The following is a 22,781-nucleotide window of genomic DNA, read 5'->3' on the forward strand; positions in this document are numbered from 1 at the left end:
ACAAAAATACCTATATCATCCCACTAAAAAAGTCCTAGGGGAACAAACTTGGTTGACGTGTCCATGGTGGCGGGGGGCCAATGCTGGCCAGGGGATGCACTGGCGAAGTCACGTGACGTGACGTCATCGATGGCGACATCAAAACAAAAATACCTTTATCATCCCACTAAAATAGTCCTAGGGGAACAAACTTGGTTGACGTGTCCATGGTGGGAAGGGGGCCAATGCTGGCCAGGGGATGCACTGGCGAAGTCACGTGACGTGACGTCATCGATGGCGACATCAAAACAAAAATACCTATATCATCCCACTAAAAAAGTCCTAGGGGAACAAACTTGGTTGACGTGTCCATGGTGGCGAGGGCACTGACGAAGTCACGTGACGTTACGTCCTTGATAACGTCATCGATAGAGGTCAAACGTGGTTGGCCTGTCCCAGTAGGCATGGGAGATAGGTGACGTCATGTCATCGTTGACTCAAGTTAATTGGATAAACGCATATTTTTAGACGACAAGAACAATTTAAGCCTACCAAAGCCTGATCTCATAAAATAATTGAAATTAATAAAACGGCAACTTTGGTATAATTTAACAATTAGACATATATTTTTACGTTATCTTTGAATAGGACAGAGGGCGCACTTTAGTTTTTATAATTATTTGCTTTTTCCTTCCCCAAGATAATCGATATATGAAAGCATAGTAAAAGAAACACGGAGAAAGTTATATTTAACAATTTTTTTTCTTGGAACTAAATCTTTCTTTTATGAAAAAGGGATTAAGAGAGTCAAATAAGATGTTCAGACATGTGACACGAACTTTTCATTCTCACACTGTATATGATTGGCAGTTGTACTTATTGTAGATGGCTCATAAGTTTGTTTCTAACACAACAAAACAAATGCACCATGTGCTGAAGCAAATTATCGCTTGGATAGTGGAAAAGATCGTCGACCGGTTCTCGTAAAATGCGTCGTGACGGGCGAATATTTAACGAAATATTGCGAAATATATCGTTTTAAAGCTGAATAAACGTATAATACGACCATATATTTACATTAAGTCAATTCTGTATGATAGGCGCTCGAAAACTGAAAAAAAGGAAAAACCCTGAGCATGCGCACTTTGAAGAGATGGAGAAAGAAGATACAATTTCTTACAATGGCCATCAGTTGCTTGTATTCCGGACTGATTTCCCTTTTCAAAACACAAATAACGTGAGGCCGAAATGCAAATACCCAGATTTTGGCTTTTTAAGATGATTTTCCTTGATCATCCTTGCCCTATGTATGAGCTCATAGACGAAAAGCTCAATTTAATGACACTTTAAAAAAATCGCATCAATTTTAAAAAGTCGCATTTGATATTTTGTTTGATATTAAGCACTAAGTACTTAGGTGAATTTTCCGCCTTGTTTGATGTGAAATGAGCTTATTCAGAAACGTCGAGTCATGTTTCTCCCTCATGTCTGTGCTCCCCGAAAACTGACATAACAAGTGGTGTTTACATATCAAGCTATTGGACCACAGGGTTACCATTTGAAACCGGCTCAACCGCAGGGTATCAATCACCACATATCACACATACCAAAATCTGCGAATTTTGATTGGTTGTTTTGTTCAAAAGAAAATGTTTCTCAAAGTCGTACGACGTTTTGATACCCGATCTTACATAACAGTTTATAACTTGGCAAAAAGAAGGACTCTCTAAAATCGCAGACACGATATTTATCTCAAGTTATCGACTAAGACAATGTTTTAAACATGAACTCTCTACGATGAATTCTGTAGGTACAATAGCTTCGTAAAGCACGCAGATTGAAGCGAGACTCATAGCAGTTATTCGCTGCTAAAGCTATGTAAACATAAGAGCTATTATGTCACAATTTGTCAATACAAGCAAGCTCCCTGATGATAAGAAGAGCAGTTAGCTGTTTTTCACTGGGAATTACTATAAATTAACAGAAATAAGCCAACATATTTATTTCTATAAACAGAATACATCGGATTGGTAATGTTAAAAGTCGACTTGCGTTACAAAATTCAACATTCTTTGACGGTGTTCTAACAGGATTAAGAGGATTAGTCTCGCCTCTGTGCATGTTTATTGTGAGCAAAAATTATGTTTCTCTTATGATTACAAGTAATGTTTTAGAACTTTTAATAAAAATATTTTGGGAAATAATAAAGCATTCGGCTAAACTGCAGAATACCCGTCCACTTATCGCATTTTCCTTGTATTTACTGCCTCGTTCTATAGAAATCGAGGTGTTAAGTCTCATTGTTAACTCTTTGTGGACGGGTATTCTGCAGTTGCTCCAAGCATTCTGCCATTAACACATTGACCCCTCAACCGGCCTGTACCGGCCATGAGAAGTACCCACAACCCACAACATTCATAAATGCAAAATAAATACAACAAGATGAAGACACTCAGGCATCAGTTTAAGGGATGAATGGTCCTGAAGATATGCATCCAACCAAGGCAATAGGAACTACTCTTTAGCCAAATAATAATCTCACAGAGGTTCTATGACAAATTTCAAATCGAAGGAAAAAAAAAAAGGAAATTACCCCTCTCAACAAAACGCTCAAAATACAACACAAGGAAGAGAGATCAGCAAACACAGCCCAATTAGCATTTGTTCTGATCCTCCAGGTTCAATTCCGTGGCCTCAAAACACAATGTCCACTCCTTGAAGGCTTGTGAAACTCCACTTGGGTGCCATTACGGATTGCAAAGCATTCTGGGATATTCAGGGAAAAATTCACGAGGGGAGGGCAACTCAACACTCCTCTCTCCAAAGTCAGATGTTTTTTTTATAATTCTTTCAGCCCAAAGCCAAACAAACAAATTCCAAGTCATACAGGCCCAGAATAGCAGAGTAAATAATTTTGGAATCAATTTGATTCCAAATCAAAAAACAGCATTTAGGAGATCTGCGGTGATTCTAGAAAATTATTTTCTTATCCAGGCAAAGTCAAACAAGAAAAAACTTTTCCGGCAGAAAACGATGAGCTTTTCCTTTCAAAATCCTATATGCCATAGAAAAATAATTTCTAAACCCATCTTTCGAAGTAAAAAATCCAAAAGACCAGAATGTCCCTGCAATTTTTCGCTGCAAAGTCAAAATTTATCGTTCTTCCAGGGTGCTGACAAACAGTCGGTCCCCTGAGCGCGGTCGGGGCCTGGCACAATAGAAAATACAATAAAGTTCTCAGCGGTTGCCATGGCATTGCATTCTGTTGAAGACCGGCATTGTATTTTCTATTGTGCCAGGATATAATTGAGATATAATTGTATAAATGGCATTAGTCCCCTAGATGGGCCCAGGGCTCTTGGGACAAATATTTCTCAATATTGTTAAAATAAATAAAAAAAATTGCTAACTTCTGAACCATAGCAGCTAAGAGGCTAAAACTTGGTGACTTTTCCTAAAATATATTTTCGGACGTTTTGATACCATTGACATGTCGAGGAGACGCTCCATGTTACCATGGCAACCGTTTTTTTACTCAGGTTTCCCAAAAACTAAAAAGTAGTGAATTTTTCATATTTTGGTCCTGCTTTTCAGATTTAAATGCCTCTTCTGACTTTATAAGTTTGTTTAGGTGACAAGTTTCACAACAGCGCTAGACTTTTTTTACCTCGGATATTTGGGGGAAGGGGTGGGGGTGGGTAAATTTTGCTCTCTCAAAGCTGTTGTTTAAAAATGTCACTAGATTTACTAGATGACACTTTTAAAGTTAATATTATGCATTTATCATTACTATGAATAGTAATACATTCTTGCAAATACTTTTTTCAGTAATAATTCTAGATTTTTTTTTCTTTTGCAAAGATCATAAGAATCCAAGATGGCGACCCAAGACGGCGGAAATTCTTGCAAAAAATTGATTATAAACGTTTTTGTGGCTTTTTTGCATTGTAAAGCAGTTAAAAGGTTGATTCTGACATATCTGAAAGATGCAAAATGATTTAAACCCAATATCTGATAATTTAGGCAATATTTGAAAGAATAGCTAAGCATCCTATTTATGACGTCATAATCTATTCGACCACAACCGATATAGGGCGTGACAATTCTTTGCATGCTGGTGATCATTGTCTGTAAGTTTGATGGTCATAGCCTAGGCGGTTCATGAAATACGGAGCCCCCCCCCCCCAGACAGCTAAAAAAAGCCAAGTCTGAATAGGGTTAATAAGCCCGTTATTAAATTAAGCGTTGAAAATTTCTTACATTAAGCTTTAACTGTTTAAGTTAAGCGGCCGCGCATGTAGCTCCATATGTAAAGAAATTTGGTATACGGCTATACGACTTGCTTTGTGGTCGTCGCGCGGATATCCTGTGGTGTCACAATCCATCCAGCCAGCCAAGTCAATCATGCAACTCCCAGGACCCCACTCGGTCTTACGCTTTTACGTGTTTAAACGCCTCACTTAAGTGCTTCCATTACTATTCTCATCAAGATGTCACGAAGCAAAATCAAAACAGAAAGGTAATGTTATTGTGTTATTAATAAGAGAATTTCTCTTCCGCAACAAAAAAACACAAGTTCCGCACTATAATTTGAAATCAAGGGAACGTATAAATTATATGAGCAGTTTCCGTTATATTGTCAAGTTTTTCTGGTTGTTGTTACATATCCAGTTGATTGTTGTTACAAATTTTGTTGTTGTTACATATGTGGTTGTTGTTACATATCCCTTTGATTGTTACAAATCCGGGTGATACATCCTCTGGGTGGATACACCGGCCAATTTCCATTTTGCAAGATCAAAGTTTGTATGAGGTATGATAAATAGGCTTCGGCTCGCCGGAATCTGACAGGTGCACTTTCATCAGATTATGATTTTTGTTTTCAAATTTGTTCCTTACAGGAGAGTGAAACAGTGACAGTCTTGGAGCCCTAAGACAATTTAAAAAAAAAACACCAAGGTTAAGGCTAGATAAGAATAAATATTTGTAAGAAGAGCGACTGTAGTATGATTCTGAGATGGGACATCTTATTAGGCCTATTATGAAAAGATTTAATTTGAAAAAGAATGAGAAATCGTTTTACACAGATTATAACCCAATAGACATGGAACATTTGGAGTAAATGCAACTAAATACACAATGTATCACTAAAAAATATTTCACTTACAGTTGGTATAACAGTACTCCCAATAGAACCTTAATATGCATTTTCGTTTAATATGTACATGTATATTGTACTGGAATGAAATTTGGTACTTAAGGAAATGTATGATTCTAAGCTTTATTAACTAATCATTGAAACTATCATCACCAGAAAATATCTTTGTATGCATAAAGATAAATAATCATGGAGAAAACAAAAAACAATGCACACAAAGGTTTGGTTTAATAAAGGCCAGCAAAGATCACTGCTGTAAATCTATTCTCTTTCACTTGTATTTATTTTTCCTCATTTTAGAAATTCTTCAACTACTTATCTGATGCGGGCTTTTTTTAAAAGTGAATGACAAAGTAGCTTTGTTTTAAATGGCATGCTTACTGCTTGTTGAGTAAGTACACATGTGATTGCACGCACTATTTATCGGATTTTTTCCCTGTCTTGGATGATGGAACATACTCACATTCTCCTATAAAACTCCCATTATGAAATCCCCCTTGGCCCAAGAAAATTACTTTTGCATATTATAAGAAAGAACACTGATTTTGCATAATGGGAGGTCCCTGGAGATGCAGCTTGCTCCACGTTCTAGTCCACTTTCAAAGACACGTTTGCGCCTGCAAGTCATCTTATTCACAATCAATGGGCCGCTGTTTAATTAAATGTCCACTAACAGCATCCGCCCCCTCCTTGTTTCACGGGGGTGCTGGAGTTGATTTTGACGTTGCTGCCGGCACCTTGAGGGGCCGGGGAGGGGCCCATCCGGTTCTTGATTTCAGCTGCCATTGTCATAAACGCTTGCTCAACATTGGTTGCATTCTTTGCACTTGTTTCCAGGAAAGGGACGCCGAGAGATTCAGCATATTCCTGGAGAAAGATAATACCAATAAAAACTTTACTACATGTGAACTCAATCAGTGATGCATAAGTAAATAGTTGCCTATCCTAGACTTGCTCTATTTAATTTGCATCACATTTGATACCCCTACAAAGTACCCATTGAAACTACACTATTGAAATTTTAACTAATCTACTTCAATGAGGATCTAAAAATAACAGAAAATGTGAGAGCTTTATACCCTAACAAAGTGAAGTCTAAACTTTTTGTACTGAGAGAGATGCTTGTGAGGTAACCAACATTTGCCAGAAACTTTAAAATAACTATCATGATAAGAGTGTAAAAAATAAAAATAAAAAGTAAATAAAGGGCACACCTTAGCTGTTGTGAAATCCACCACTTTCTTTGTAGTGAGGTCACACTTGTTTCCAACAAGCAACTTATTGACATTTTCACAGGCATAACGGTCAATTTCTTGTAGCCACTGTTTTACATTATTAAATGACTCCTACAAAACAACCAGATTAATTCATCAGATTAGGCAAACGATGATATAACAAATGTAACCATGCAATCTAAACTCTGAAGGAAAACAAAGAACAGAATGAGTTAATGGGAGTTCAAGTTTAACAGATCAATTGAAAAGCACATACATCTTAACTGTGAGGGAACAGCAAAATTGAGCTATCCAAGTTTGAGTTAGCTGGGTGTTACTGTACAAACATAACATGAAAGCCATGTCTTGAAAAAGGTGTCTTACTGGAGAAGGGGATTAATAAGTCAGTTCAGAGTTTAAGGAATGACCAGGGAAGAATGGGTCGATCGGACCAAAATCAACTGGAAGTAAAGATTCCCCACACAAACCTCTGTATTTTTTTGCGAGATATGGGGTGTGGGCTTCAAAATGCCATATTTTACGAAAATATAGACCAAGGTTGGATGCAATCTGAAGCGGTAGTACCAATCTTTAAGGCGATGGGCCTCTTTGGGTTATAGGACTAAATTTTTTTTAGCCTCCAGCAACGATAAACAACCAACGCTTATCGCGCCCAAAATGGTATTTTGCTGTACCGTGTGTGGCTTATTCATTGTTTTATCAACACTATTTCTTCGGATATCAGAGATTATATCCCAGTGATTAATTTCTGTGTGCTCAATGGTCAATATGGGTAACATGCATATTTTCACCAGACAAATATCAGGCAATAAATATCAGCCATTATTACATGATTGACACAGTTTCCATTGTTTTCTGTAGAGCTTTATTTCACGTACAAACCTCATTAATAGGCAGGTAGCTAAGAGCCCAGGGAGGGTTTTGATATTCAGCAGGATAGAGCGGGGCTAATGAATTGAATTGAACTACTCATTTTAAATGCAAGGGATGTATATAGATACATCCCGGGGAAGCTCGTATACATCCCTTGCATTTATAATGAGCAATTAAATCAATTCACTGCCTGCACTCTTTCATGCTGAATATCAAAACCCAACCATATGGCACTTAACTTTACACTTTTCTAAAATCTATTGGACCATAAACATGACAAACTTCAAATATTATTTTTTTACAGCTGCAGGTCTTTTTAGGAGTTTGTTGCCACTTTCGTCCTCGCCCTTTATGACTTTATCAACTTTACAAACATCCTCTCGCAATCTTCATCAACCCTAGAATCGAACACCTTTGATACTATCGAAACTTACGAAACCATCCGATCCTGCCACAGCTCTGGCTCTAATTCCTCTCTTCTGCACACTCTTGCCAAGTACGAACAGACCACACCGTGTTCGTTTTAGTGTTCTCCGGAATCCTGTTGTTCTTTCTCTTCTCAACTTCTCCGTTCCGACAAAATCGAAATCCGGAAGAAACTAATTGGCTTGCGAAAACATATTCTCTGTCAGTTCGGACATGTCTTCGTCACTCTCCGTCTCAGAAAAATATGAGCGTTATGCAAACTAAAGGGTGCAACAAATCTCATTCAAACGCTCCTTTTGTAAAGGAAATCACTTGCTTATTGCATAATTGTTATTCCCTACAAATAAAGAACAGCTATCGACTACCCCCTATTATAGATAATTGTATATAACATTGTGAAATGTCATAAACTGGCCGGGAAGGGAATACTCTTCTTTGTATTTGGTACAATTAAGATACCAAGGCCTTTGTTTTCAAGGATGAAATAGTTTTCGTGACTATTTAGCACATACCCATGTGGTTGATTGTTAATAGTTTTCCTTTTTAATCGCCGTAGAAATTGAAGAAGAAATAACTTTTCGATATATATGCTAATTTCAAAGATTAAGATTCTGCGGCCTTGGGATCTATATCGCTTATTGCCTCTGCTCTCGGTAATTAACTCTTACATAATGTCCAGCCAAAGTGATATCTGTCCTGTGAACATTTTTGTGCAGTCAAAACTTGCTTTTCATCTGCTCAATAATTCCTCAAACAAACACCAAGGTTTTTAAAAACGCTATGAAGGTACTGAAAAAATGTTTGATTCTTTCATAGAACTATCATCAATATATTTTTTTATCCTGAAATGCAAAAGAAAAAGCAATGACAAAAAAATTCACAACAGCATGTGCTGGTGGCGTCATTCCCGTGCATGTCAGCCAGCGCAGAAGAAAATTGAAAACTTTTGCTTCGATTTCTATTCCAGCCCTCAGCAGAACAATAAGAAAACAGTGTAGGTGAAAATCAATCAGTTGCAAATGCAAGCTTTGAGCTTGTAGTTTTTGTTCTAATGAAAAAATTGTTGCATGGATTTTTATGGATTGCTAATGTGAAAAATACAAAGGGGTTTGCTTTTTGGCCAACAGTTTATTTTTAATAACATTCACCATCATTGGACTGCTGATATCCCAGCTGCCATAGGAGAGTTTTGACTTTAGAAAGGGCATACAGTGTTGTAAACATGGTGATCGTAGAAGAGGGGTTAATCGTTGGTTTTATCATCGCTCACCGCAGAGGCAATTTTTGTATAATAATCATCAAATTAATGAATCATACCTTAGGATTCATGTTGCATGCTGTTTTGGTCAAAACCTACTTTTTGGAATGAGTTTATACACCCAATATTGCTCGAAAAATACAGAGGTTTGTATGGGGAAAAAAAGACTTCCGGGGGATTTTGGTCCCATGTTTCAGATTCAACCTATTTTCCCCCGGTCATTCCTTAAACTCTAAACTGGCTTATAGAGAGACTAATTTCAAAATCTCATGTTTGTAAAACAACAATCCTGGCCAAAAAAAATGGGACTTGTCCCCTCCCCCTCTTGCCTTTAAAGCCGAAAAACGCTTCTAACGATATTAAATGAGGGGGGATGTATTGTAGTTGCTGATTGGAGGCTGTTTGGCATTTACCAAAGTGTCAGATGCTATGTCAGGGTATACGTTCATTTGTCTTTTTGTATATCAACAACTCATTTGGTGTCCTTAATCAAAGTGGGATTGGTTTTGTTTTCCATTTTAGATCACCATTTTAAACGAACTGTTTAAAATAAACATAAAGCAGCTTAGTCAGACTATATTTCCTTAGCTTAGAGGATGCCAGGAGTAATATAAGAACCAAACTTGTTATAACTTGAAAACTAGTACCAAAAATGATTAGCCTGTACATAACTTATTCCTGATCATTCAAAATGTTATTAGACAAGTTTATTGTGGAGTAATTATAAGTTTTGAACTAGTTTAAGCTTAATTCAAAGATAAGCAATTGACTAAACCATCCCGAGTCAAACCATCAAATACCAGTGATAAAATAACAAAACATCTGACTCAAACATATATACACTGAATGACTTCGATTGTACAGGGTTGTGCTTAGGGAACTATTATGCTAGTACTTTAGTTACCTAATTACTTGAATAGAAATACATACTGACTGAAGAGGCTTTGTTTAGCATAAAAGGAAAGGGAGCTTTCGCCAGAGGAAATGTAACAGACTCCAAGGACCAACAGAAAGCAAGTGACTTTTAGAACTAGCAAATACAAATAAAGGTAATTCATCCTGAAAATATTTTATCAAATCAGCACCCATTTAACAAATGACCTAAAACGTTAAAGTAATTGGCCGGGAATCGGTGTGAGTTAGGTGTCTGGATTTTGCATAATAACTTATTTTGGTGTAGAATTTTGCATGACGTTGCAAAATAAAATGAATACTTACTTGGTCCGTAACATCATATACTACAATGATTCCATGGGCTCCACGATAATAACTTGAAGTAATCGTCCTAAAGCGCTCCTGCCCGGCCGTATCCCACTAAATTGGGTTGAAAAAAGCAAAACTGTATCAACAAAACAATATCAACTCCAAGCAACATTCGTAATTCTTTCAGGAATGAATTATGCAATTTGTTGGGGAGCTAAATGGCTGGTTTACCACGATTTAATATCAAAGTTGTCATGAATGATTCTACTTACGATTTGTAGTTTAATCGTCTTTCCGTCCAGTTCTATGGTTCTGATTTTCTGAAGAAGAGAGATGACCCAGTTTCAAGCCGAGACTTGGACAACAAATGATATGTATCGAAACATCACAAGAGAAAAGCAACCTTGAAACTGAGGATACTTACGAAATCTACGCCGATTGTGCTGATGTAGCTTTCTGTATAGGTATCGTCCTGTTGCGATAACGTAGGATGAGAGTAAATACGGAATAGTAGGAGTTTATGAGCAAGGCTCAACTATTAGGCAATACTTTGCAACGACGATACGGAGGGGAGGTGGGAAGTGTGAGGGAGAGATTGACCTCGCAGGAAAGTACTCACCGCAAACCGAAGCAACAGGCATGATTTTCCAACACCAGAGTCTCCAATAAGCAGAAGCTTGAACAGGTAATCACTACAGAGAAAGAGAATAACGTTTGTCCCAAGTAAACGAAGGAAATTTAGTCTGCAACGTAGATCGTCCATAGTTCAGTCTAAAACCTGCCCCTGGAAAACACCAACTACGCCATGATTTTTACTTACTATTCCGGGTTCATTGTGGACATGTTAATTTATAAAACCCGCTTGTCTATTCCTAGCAGAGCAAAGCTTCTGCTAAACCGAAATCCGAGTGAAACGATGTTAAAATGCCGGTATTTCGGCCGAATTTCTCGAGAAAGAGGAAGCGAGTTGTTCCGTCAGCTTGGCGTGGTGCTAACAATGCTGCCTAGAGGGGGAATGAGCCAATTGCTCCAAATCATGACGTCATCGTTTAGCGGCCGACGTGGCAATGAGTTGAAATCACGCGCAACCCGATATAACCCCGTAAACTCGGCCAAAACCTCGCTATTACGAACACCTAGGCATCACTAACGATAAAGCGTTACCACAAATTTGGTATCTCGATAAATATGTCAAAAAAGGCTAGCTTTTGTGCTCTCTTGCTAAAAATGATGTCTCGGAGTGAGCTTGTGCCAAGTCAACCGTCAAACAAATTCTATCATGCTTCTACAACTAACATACGTACATATACATTGTGTTAACAATCATGTAGCAGGTATTTTTTTTCAAAAAAAATATTCGATATGTTAATATAGGGACATGATCTTTATGAACTGTTTGCTAAAATAATTAGGAGAAGATGTCAGAATCCGTAATTACTGGCGGGCTAATTATTACTGCGCCGCTCTGAATCACCTTGCTCTCATCAACGAAGGTATATGTGTAGACACTTTTTTCACCTAACCAACAAATTCGATATTTGAGTGTGCTATCTTTTTTTTTCTTTTCGTTTTTTTACCCGAGAAGACTTATGACTATTGACCAGTTGACCGTCCGACCAACCGTTCCTTTGGTTATATTTTGGTGTAGTCGTCGATGCGGATAGATTAAGATTATTATTGATAGAGCAAGGTTATTCTTTCTACTTACAAGTATTCTGGCGGTTCAAGATCTCCGCGATTCGACTGCATTTTAAGCTCCTATAAAATAGCCCCCTTTACAACTGCTTACTAACGAAAAATATTTATATAATGCGCTTTGGAGAAAAATCCTTAATAAATGATAGCAAACATTTAGAATAGCATTTTATAAGAAGCTGAGTTACACATAGACAAAAGTTACGTATATCATTTTATAAGAAGCAGAGTTACACATAGACAAAAGCTACGTTGCTTTTATGACGCTACGCGGGTTACGAGGTATGACGTCACATCAATATATTTCACCCTCAGCAGCCGCCAAAATAGTCTGCTGTGCAGACGCCCTTAGTGCCCCCTCCCCTCCCCCCTCACGGACACACATACACATGCGCTCATTATACTCATTTGCCCCAAAAGACACCATATCAAGAAAATTTAGTGAAAAAATGTCGTTTTTCCCAGACGCGGATACTTCCTATATATATATATTCCTTATTTGGAAAAACTGCACGATTCTTGTCATTTTTAGGGCTGCCGTACCGCAGGTGCTTCGCAAACTTTGTGAATTGTATTCAGAAGAGAAAAACAGTGACTGTGACCATCTTTAGTCAATGGAGAAAGCTTCTGAAAAGAAACTAAAATTCCACGGTACCAGAGCCCTAAAACGACAACGGTTTTTGCATATGACACAAAAACAACATACCATATCAATCAATGTTGCTTTCAAAACTGCCGTTTTTCTAGCTCGTTCGGTTAAACCCTTAGGACATTACATACCATATTTGGATGTCAGCTTTAATCATTTTTGTCTTTTTCTTTTCTTTATCTTTTTCGCCCGGAACGGTGAACCTCCACGTAAACCACAGGCAGCCCATGATTTCTTTTTGTGCCTATTGATCTTACGGTAAACATTGACCATGTACAATGACAAAAAAATTAAATAAATAACTTGCTAAAAATATTAGTTTAATGTTGTGTTTATGTTCACGTTTTGCGTGTTCTCTAGCCGGATTAAAGCGAATACCTATTAAAAAGAATACCGATTCGAGCACTGTTCAGGACGGACTTAATGCGGCCAGCATCAAAGGTTTCCCGCGTTCTGACCTCAGGCACTTTTAAAGCCATTTAGAAAAGCGACTGCCATTGATTGATATGATTTTGACACTGCCTTTCATTTGTCTGTTGTAGACCGCAGCTCTGCGTTTCGTTTTATCAGTTATTTTTGAAGCATTTGGCCATAGAGTGCGTTGTCGATATCGCGGATGGCCAATTTCTTGTCATTGTAAATTATTACTCATGTGTCGTATTTTGTTCTCATGCAGCTGCGATTGGCCTGATACACTCAATGTCGGATCATCTTGGTATTGGCAATTACTGTATCTGATAAAGTATTTGCCTTGGGTGATGTGAATAGACGGAGACGCAAAGCGTCTCAGAAGGGGCTCAGATGCGTTTCTATAAGCCTTGGAATAATGGTTCAATAGAGGACGCGTTTAATAAAATAAACTGGGCCTACTGACAAAACGCAATATAAATGGACCCTGTCGCAATTCGAACTCGCAAGGCATGAAAGTTTTTAGGAAGCTTGTGAAGATGATCCAAGGACACCCCCTCCCATCCACCCGCCCTTCCTTGAGAAGTGTGGTTTTAAACAGTTGAATAAACGGGGGGGGGGGGGGGGGGGGGGGGGGGGGGGGAGGAGGGGGCTTTGGAATGTCCACGAAAGGCAAATATAAAAGGGAATGGACATACACCTATTCAAAATAAGTTTGTACAAATCTTGTATCGTAACGCACAGTGCTTCATGGGTATCAAATAAGCGCAAAATGAAAACAAATCCAGCCTCCGAAAGACGTAGAAATCTTGTTTATGTTGCTGTAAACTTTGACACAGCTTTTAGATACCATAGAGCCATTTATAGCTTACCATGAAGCATTGCGGGTTACGATACATTGATTTTGCAGTGCAACCATATTTATTGTATAGAATAATCAGTGGAAAAAAAAAATTGGCGGATAGTCACCAATACATCCTCTTCTCTGGATCTCTTCCCCCCAAACTGACCAGCAGACTCCTTCGCAGGGAATTTGTTTCCTGAGGTAAAACAGGAGCTAAACATTTTTCTGGCTTCTTGAGTTTCGGGTTTCTTGACAAATGAGGAAGATGGAGTAACCCTTTATGCGGTCGCCACCTCTTTCCTCAAAACACTTCTTCTCGTACCTAGGAAGATAGTGCCTACCTGTTTCTTTCTTTGGAGAGACAACTGAAAGTGGTTTCCAGGGTTTCCAAGGAGTTAAGTACAGAGACGATACGCAGTTCAAAGACACATTTATTTTTTCATAAATAAAGCCGACCCATTTACCTTGATGGTTATGAAAAGAGTAGTTAGCTTGAAGTATCCTAATCATAAAGAGGCCATTTCAGAAGGAAAAACACATATAACAGCGAGTTAGGAAGCTTAATACGTTTTCACGGAACAAATCTTCAAAACATCTGCTAGGCACGTGGGATTCGAGTGATTTCACTCATATAACATCAAAGCAAAATCACCATCTTTTCCACATTTCCTAGTAGACAGGTTTCCTGTCTGTATGTAAAGCGGTAACACTTTACAAACGTGCCAAGATTAAGATTTTAGAGACAGATAGACCGGAAGGACCAAAATAGCATAAGTTGTTTCCAACAGGGGCTATGGCATTAGTTTTTGAGGACGAAAGAAAACTCAAGCTTGCCTGAAAGATAAAGAATTTCAAATGAGTCTTTATGGCTCTTTTGGCCTCCCGTTTGAGGTTGAAAAGAAATTAGCAGGTAAACTCCAGACGTGGTTATGGTAAAAAAAAACTATCGTCACCCTCTCTAGCGCGATCAGCTGTTTTGTGAAGTCACCTCGATATCCGCAGGCTCACTCCTGTAAACCTTCTCCTATTTTAATCTAAATGTGTGAGCTGAAAGTATGATTTGCCTAGCGAAGGAGCGACGACATGACACGAGACACTACAGGTACCTGCTACTGATAATTACAAACAATTCCTTGCAATCTTAATCTTATTACAATATTTATATATAAATAGCCTTGTTTTCTTTCCTACTTCCTAGAATACCTTTTTTCTTTTGCCACTGATAGAGGTTAGATAGGAAAGAATGTGGTAATTTCTAAATCTATTCACTTTCTGAAGTCCTAAAAAGTTATGGCTCTTGATAATGTAGCAATATATAGGAGTGCAGTTGTGTTCTACTTTTTATCTTCAGCCGGACTCTCTTGAATGCTTGATGAGGTACTTCCGGTAGATCCCAGCCTCCCTCCACTTCTGTCAAGGGCGATCCTACTACTTCCGCTGCCAAGTATTCGGCTTGAAAGCGCGCTACTGAGGCTGCTCAGGGTGCTAGTGATACCGCTGGTCTGTCTTCGTGACAGCACTGGTCGCTCCAGTCTCTCCTCGACCTGGGACTGCTGTTCGCTGAGTGGATCACACGTGGACCAATCAGGAAGCTTAGGGTGCTGTTGGTAGCGTTCTCGTGTAGTGGATCGGTCTGCGAGAACCTCAAGACTTCCGAAAATAGCACCTTTAAACAACAATGGATTTCGATAACGTCAAAGAAAATTTATGTTTTTCGGTTCCTCATTCAGTCGGCCGGTATGTCGGCTTGACGCCGGCGCCCTTGATGCCCATCTGTCTGGCCTTACCTCCTAGCCAGGCTAAAAAGTTGGCCTTACCTCCTAGCCAGGCTGAAAAGTTGGCTTTACCTCCTAGCCAGGCTGTAATGTTGGCCTTATCTCCAAGCCAGGCTGTAAGTTGGCCTTATATTCAAGCCAGGCTGTAATGTTGGCCTTAATTCTTAGCCAGACTGTAATGTTGGCCTTAATTCTTAGCCAGGCTGTAAGTTGGCCTTATCTCCAAGCCAGGCTGTAATGTTGGCCTTAATTCTTAGCCAGACTGTAATGTTGGCCTTACCTCCTAGCCAGGCTGTAAAGTTGGCGTTACCTCCTAGCCAGGCTGAAAAGTTGGCGTTACCTCCTAGCCAGGCTGAAAAGTTGGCTTTACCTCCTAACCAGGCTGTAAAGTTGGCGTTACCTCCTAGCCAGGCTGTAAAGTTGGCGTTACCTCCTAGCCAGGCTGTAAAGTTGGCCTTACCTCTACCTCCTAAAGAGGCTGTTATGTTGGCGTTACCTCCATGCCAGGCTGTAAAGTTGGCGTTACCTCCTAGCCAGGCTGTAAAGTTGGCGTTACCTCCTAGCCAGGCTGTAAAGTTGGCCTTACCTCTACCTCCTAAAGAGGCTGTTATGTTGGCGTTACCTCCATGCCAGGCTGTAATGTTGGCGTTACCTCCTAGCCAGGCTGTAATGTTGGCCTTACCTCCTAGCCAGGCTGTAATGTTGGCGTTGACAGGTGGCTGATGCATCTTGACTGTCTTGATAAAGAGCTTGTCTTTGTATTTTGGGGACTGGAGTAGCAGATAAATCTCCTGCATCAGACGATGTCTGCAGAAAGAGAGGAAGGCAATCAGAATAAAGTAGGTTAAAGTAGATATCTGAATACCAGAGGTGGTAAGTCAGAGCAAATCAAGGAAACAATGAAAAAGTGAAATATCCACTTTCATATAATCTCACATAATCTGAAAGCCTGTGCCCACCAACTTTCCCTCTAGCTTATGTTTGCAATGCTGATCAGTACAAGAACCTGCACAGTGAGGGGGGGGGGGGGGGGGGGGTGACTAGCACTATGTAAAACAACGTAAATGTATATTTTTTGTTATAATACCCCCTTCCCCCACTTTTTCTATGGTCTGAGTGATCTGACTGCCTGTGTTCACCCCAACTCCCTGCAATATTTACAGTGCTAATAAGCTTACTTGAAGCCTGGTGTCATTGCTGTCCCTCCAATCAAGACAATATTTTCTGCGAGGGTCTTACGGGTATCAATTGGACACTGTGTTGGGAAAAGAAAAAAACATGCCTTGGAAACAATGCCAAGAATAGATTTCTCTCATAGGAAACAAAATTAATAACACATTTGAAACGACTACCAAAATCAGTAAAATATATATACAGGAAAAAAACAGTTTTTGTTTTGTCTGTGCCAACGATTTTTTGTGTATGGCTTGTAAAGCAAATAATAAAATATGAATAAACATAGTTCAAGCTCCTTACCAGAAGCAAAGAGTCAAGTAGAGCTGTAGCAAGAGATTTCTCCTCTTCATCTCCATCAAACAAGATATCAAATGTCTGCTCCCTGGTGAAACAAGATGAAGATGCAAAACTAATACTGAAACAAGTAGATGGTATATAGGTTGATTATACACTAGACTGGTTTGTTATTGTGTATGTTTTATATCAACACCTGTGGAGAGCTGCAAAAGCTGTGGCACATGCTTCACTTCATACGGCAATTGCTGTATCTTAAATGGCAATGTGAAGAGACAGAGAATGCGTTTCTATTGAGCTAAGCCTTGGGATAATGGTTCAATAATGGTTCAATAATGGTTCCCTAACAGGGTGGCGAGAGAGGCATCTGTTAGCAGAAGACATAGTCTAAATTCAGGGTTAGGTCAGCTTGCCAGGTTAACAACAGTAAGAAAAACATTTGGGACACTGAATCCTTTGTCCTCTCAGATAAGGAATACAAGTAGGAGGTCCTGCTTCTCGTCTTATCTCATCTACTATCAAGGGATGTAAAAGAACTGCTAGGGATACAGGCCAGCGGTACCATCTTCAGTGACACTTACACAAAACAAATTCAATTACTAATTACTCAAACTTGTGGATGTAAACCACATGGAAGAAGCCCTATCAAAGCTAGCAAGTCAAGTCATTTGCATGTGAAGAACATTTGATCATTTATTGCATTTTTTCTCTGTTTATTTGTCTATGTTAGTCTACGGTACCTGATTTGTCCTTCAATCCTAAGAATCCTGCCTCCATCCAAAGGGTAGTCAACCTGTGGGACCAGAGAGGCAGGACGTGCCTCGTTTTGGGGTCCACTGAACTTTGGTGCAACAAAGCATGTCAAAACTGCAAAACAACACTATGCTCAGAACATTTTCCACCAAAAATACAGCAGCAAGGGTTTTTAAATGTTTGGAATATACATAAACTAACTGGTATTTATTATTTTATTTTTCTATTTATTTAAGATCAAGTTGAAGATTTGGCATATTTTGGCAGTATGGTATAACTGGAAGTGACAGATACAGAGATAAAAAAAAATGATGCCACAACTAGTATGAATAACAGTGGAAAATAAGGTTAAAGGGAAATTTATAAAACAATCACAGCCAGAAAGCAACTCAAGGAATCACTTTCTTGACAAATACTGCAGGCATGATCACGCTTCACTTTTCTCTGCATGATGACATGGCAGCTATTGCTTTTTGCTGCAAACTTTTGATTACTGCCTCTGGCTTGTAAAAATGCTCAAATAGTACAATACCTCAAATAGTACAATACCTCAAATAGTACAATACCTTTAATGTCTTCAAGAATTTCCTCCTCTAGTGACCCTATAGAAAGTAATCCAAATCATCACAGGAAATAAATCTCAGGTGTAAAAAATGTTAAAACAAGTAAAAGAAGGTGTACTTGATAATGAAATGTACAGTGATTTACCCATAACAGATGACAAAGGTTTAACACCAGTTTCTATTTGAACAAGGCTTATAAGTGATTTTCCCATAACAGATGACAAGGTTTTAACACCAGTTTCTAACTGAACAAGGCTAATAATAAATGATTTTCCCATAACAGATTACAAAGGTTTAACACCAGTTTCTAACTGAACAAGGCTTTAATAATAAGTGATTTACCCATAACAGATGACAAAGGTTTAACACCGGTTTCTATCTGAACAAGGCTTCTCTCCATCAGTTGCTCTTCGAGGTGTCTGTCACAAAATCATCAAGACGAAGCAATTAGAGAGAGGGCACAGGGGTGGTGTTGGGGAGGGAGGTGGGTGGTGTGGGGAAGGGAAGGAGGGACAGGGGGTGGTGTGGGGAAGGCAGGGGGGTGGTGTGGGGTAGGCAAGGAGGGGGGCGGTGTGAGGAAGGCAAGGAGAGGGGGGGTGGTGTGGGGAAGGCAAGGAGGGAGGGGGCAGTGGAGAGGGAAATGTGCTTCACCTTTTCACAACCCTGCTAACTGCATTTTTCAATATTCTGTGGACTCCGTTCTAAGCTAACCCAATTACAAATGATGCCTTTTGATTGGTCAGTGCGTTTGGAGAAGTGGTGTTATTGGAAACCATCTCAGTGCTGGCCAATCAAAAACGATTCAAGAATTATGAATGAAGCCAGAGGGTAATTGTAAATCGTCAATGAGAGTTATAATTAATGGTCTGGTTTAGATACCTGTGAAGGGCTTTTCCTGCTAGTGGAATGCCTGTGGTGGCTTTCAAAATTGCAGTGCCCTCATAGATGTGGTGTTCTATCAAGGACATGTTTAACAAACAATAAAATCAACAGCATTATCTGGATTAACAGTTACAATATTCAGATTATCACAATACTCGAGAAAAAAATACTGGAAAAAAATTTGTTCACACAAAAATAGAAAACCAAGAGCCTTCGTAGTCTCTACATTATTCATACACGTTTGTAACATAATCCAAAATCGATGCCAGCAAATCATCCTATCTTATGCCAACTACACTGGTTATGTAGCAGTGAAACAACAGGGTATTTAGGCGACTGCCAACACGGCAATTGAAGTGGTAGTGATTAGTCAACTATGCTAGGCCAGGGATAGGACAGGATTTGGATGGTTGCCTAGTGAGCAGGTGGGCTTTGTGAGAAAAAATCATTTGTTCTTAGAAATAAAGGATATTGGTAACACGAGGGATTCACTATAACCACAGTCCATAACAAGACCAGAAGGAATGCCTAGTGAAAACAGGCTCAGAAGATGGGACGGCGCAAACGACACTGACAGCACCTGCAAGAGAAAATGTATTCATTCATTTATCTATTATACAGTGGATAATAAGTGCACATCAACACAACAGGAAGCCAGCAACTGTTTTTTGACAAAATAATACACATGCCAGCTTCAATATAATGGTAAATTAGGAATAATGAATAAATGGTCATATTAATTAACAGAAGATTAATTTGCGCAAACCATAAACATGGATGGTCTGGTAGAAACACATGGTATAACCAGGGCTTCTGGAATTATGTGCTTGTGCGGAAGCGCATAATTCGGCTTTTTCGCGTAATCTGCATGATCAACCAATTCCTGCGCAATCCCGTAATTTGGCTAAATTTTGAAAGACAAAACATTTAAGTGCACAGCTGATGTGTTCTTTTAGGGTTCTTACCATCATTTCTCGTAAAAAAAGCAGATATTTTTTGTAAAATCCCACATATTAGTGCCTAATGATTGATTTTCTGCAATTTTTTTTTCCTAATTTAGCGCGTAATTTAGCAAAGAATCCCGCGTAATTTTGAGTTTTTTTTCGCATAATTCCAGAAGCCCTGTATAACATACCTCAAAATGTCTGAAAAGAACTTTTGCCAGAACTTCTCTGAACTGAGTAGGACACAGAATTGACTCACATATCACAACTCTTCTCTCTTTTGGGTTAACCAAGAGATATCTGACAATACAAAATAAGACAAAAAGGGTGTTAGATCATTTAGATAGCCAACAATATCTAGTAAAAAGGGTATTTACAGTACCTAAAGTAAATGAGGTGGATGAAATCTCGCAGAATGGAATAAAGTTCATCTGGCTTCCTGTTCTTGATGTGAAAGACAGATACATCCTCTCTCTAGAAAAAAAAAATAATCAGTTTAGTTAATAAATGAATAAAATTAAAAAAAAGGACACACACAAATCCAGAGCCAGGCATATATGTCAATAGCCAACACGCTAAATCTTGCAAGATCCCAAATGGTCTTCATAGACGTTTTAGTGATACTAAGATCGGGCCATAAATTCCAGTTTGCATTGAAAGTAAACTGTTTATTACTAACAACTGAAAAAGTGGGTCATTTGCTAACACCAGCCAACTTTGCTCACTCGTAAGAACCAACAGTTCCAACCAATTTATACATGGGCACATTATTTATCACACACAATATTTCTTGAACATGATGTTTCTGTAATAGGTCATAAACATTATTAGGTTCACAGCATAGTTTAATTGGGTGGCTAAATAATCAGAGGCAAATACAGGGGGGTGGACTGGGTGGATATCCACCCCCCTTTTTGAGTAATAAAAAATAAAAGTCAAAAAAGTGGACACAAATATACTTTTTTGAAGGAATTTTTTTTAGATACAGGAGGTACTGTCCATGTGCCTTTGCCTGCTTGACTTTGCTGTCGCAACAAATCCAATACAGCATTGAGTAGTTAGATATATGTGACCTACCAAGATCCACTAGACCACTTATCCACCCCCCATTTTGAAATTCTAGATCCGCCCCTGATGATAACAGTTTATCACAGTAACATGCACACATATTGTGTCAAGAAATGATATGACAACCTTATTATTCTCTTTATCCAGTTTTTACCTTTCCATTTACAATGTGAAATATTCTACTTGGGATTATATGTCTTGGTGCAGTTTCTTTGGCAAAACCAACTCTGAAAAAAATCACAATTATCCTGTATCTCAATAAAAATAAAACGAAGGGTGGCAGTTTTCCAGCAGAAATACGAAAGCCCTATAAAAACACTCTTTTTCCAGGTTTTCATATTTTTTAAAGAGATAACGAGGGCCAGCGAAGGGAATGAGCTTCTAAATTCAGTTAGAAACTCTAGAATTTCGACACTTACTTTGTATACGCAGCACCGATGTCAATAATAACGGCATGTTTTTCCCCACCAAGTCCAATTACATCGAATATCGGCATAGTCAAGCCGGAGCAGCCGAAATTTCGGCCTTTTTATTGCACACAACGCCCAGGAGGAGAAACCCAATTTTCCAAAATGTCCAACATGGCGGCGAGCGCAGACTCTGAAAATGTCAGCGGTAATGCAAAAGACAACAAGTCTTGCCCAGGATTTCACGTTCGGCTAAAAACTTGCGTTGACACAGGGTTACCAGGGCAAAAATTAGGGATTTGTTGGCTCTCATTTAGCGCGAAAGCATTCAGTGAGTCTTGAACCTTTTGCGCGCCAGAGGGCTTCCAATGTTTAAATTCAAAATCCCTGAGAAAAGGCTTACATGTAAAAAAGACAGAAGAAAGCTTGGTTCCAGCTTTTGTTCCGCGTTTCCACTTTATTTTCCTCAAATAGTAACAATAGTATTAGTCGTAATTACTCGGGGTTCCTGTGGAACGCCGAGTTTAGGTTTCGGCCTTCTTGGTAGTCGCATTTGGTTTAATTATAAAACAAAAATGAATTATTTTCTCAAAGCTGCTTGATCTGCACTACATCATTTTCGACATAAAATCACCTATGAGAACCCCGAGTTCACGCAGTTATGCGTCTAGTTCAATTTTACGGTTGGGCGAGCGGTTCCACCTCTCTATTTTCAGGTGATGTGGATTGGAAATAACAAGAAAGGGAATCCACGAAAGAATAATAATCCCACCCCCCTTTTTATGGAAACCCTTGCTTCGTCCCCCCCCCTGTCGTCAGGAGTGGATGCATGCGATCTTCTGCACCTTCAAATATCTATTTAATGACCGTTACTTATGCAATATTATTGTTAGTCTGCAATGCAGGCGTTTATCCGGTGTTTCTGTAGCGAAAAACCAGCCTCGAGCCATTCGTGGTGGCCATCTTGGATTTTAAGCCCCGTTTTTCAAAACACAGGGTCCCCAAGCTAATGTTGTATTTTACGTGTTTCATTCTGTAGATATATGGTGCGTTTATACAATAAAAAAAAATTGGGACGAAAAATATGATAAAATACCTTCAAACTTTTATTACCTGTTTGTGGAGTTGTTATTTACAACCCTGTGAAGTTTCCATCCATTTGGGGCAATATTGAGCGATTGTTGTTCCCCC

The 22,781-nt window shown here is 39.0% G+C and overlaps 2 protein-coding genes across 2 annotated transcripts; both read right to left on the reverse strand.

The window, feature by feature from the left end:
- Positions 1-5,346: 5,346 nt before the first annotated feature.
- Positions 5,347-11,145, reverse strand: LOC5511865 (ras-related protein Rab-1A). The gene is made up of 7 exons (XM_001632180.3): positions 10,953-11,145; positions 10,752-10,824; positions 10,557-10,604; positions 10,405-10,452; positions 10,148-10,243; positions 6,352-6,483; positions 5,347-6,004 (listed from the first exon to the last, which is right to left on the reverse strand). The coding sequence occupies exons 1-7, from the start codon at positions 10,973-10,975 to the stop codon at positions 5,807-5,809; spliced, it is 618 nt and encodes a 205-aa protein (XP_001632230.1). The 5' UTR covers positions 10,976-11,145; the 3' UTR covers positions 5,347-5,806.
- A 2,996-nt stretch (positions 11,146-14,141) lies between these two features.
- On the reverse strand, positions 14,142-21,798 carry LOC5511897 (actin-related protein 10). Its single transcript, XM_032381208.2, has 13 exons — positions 21,603-21,798; positions 21,338-21,410; positions 20,498-20,589; positions 20,307-20,415; positions 19,644-19,751; positions 19,169-19,236; positions 18,632-18,708; positions 18,293-18,328; positions 17,714-17,840; positions 16,980-17,061; positions 16,682-16,758; positions 16,186-16,310; positions 14,142-15,394 (listed from the first exon to the last, which is right to left on the reverse strand). The coding sequence occupies exons 1-13, from the start codon at positions 21,677-21,679 to the stop codon at positions 15,063-15,065; spliced, it is 1,383 nt and encodes a 460-aa protein (XP_032237099.1). The 5' UTR covers positions 21,680-21,798; the 3' UTR covers positions 14,142-15,062.
- Between the last annotated feature and the right edge of the window lie 983 nt (positions 21,799-22,781).

This window comes from Nematostella vectensis, chromosome 7, assembly GCF_932526225.1.
Source record: "Nematostella vectensis chromosome 7, jaNemVect1.1, whole genome shotgun sequence".
In the NCBI taxonomy this organism is placed as follows: Eukaryota; Metazoa; Cnidaria; class Anthozoa; order Actiniaria; family Edwardsiidae; genus Nematostella; species Nematostella vectensis.

Bases quoted from the DNA above. Each gene is read 5' to 3' on its own strand.
- LOC5511865 (XM_001632180.3), bottom strand. From the start codon at position 10,975: ATGTCCACAATGAACCCGGAATA. The intron at 10,605-10,751 runs GTGAGTACTTTC...TTATCGCAACAG, and splicing joins GCCTGTTGCTTCGGTTTGCG to GACGATACCTATACAGAAAG. The intron at 6,484-10,147 runs GTAAGTATTCAT...GTTGTTTTGTAG, and splicing joins TATATGATGTTACGGACCAA to GAGTCATTTAATAATGTAAA.
- LOC5511897 (XM_032381208.2), bottom strand. From the start codon at position 21,679: ATGCCGATATTCGATGTAATTGGACTTGGTGGGGAAAAACATGCCGTT. The intron at 20,416-20,497 runs GTACTGTAAATA...TTGTATTGTCAG, and splicing joins ATCCACCTCATTTACTTTAG to ATATCTCTTGGTTAACCCAA. The intron at 17,062-17,713 runs GTACCGTAGACT...TTGTTTCACCAG, and splicing joins AGGATTGAAGGACAAATCAG to GGAGCAGACATTTGATATCT.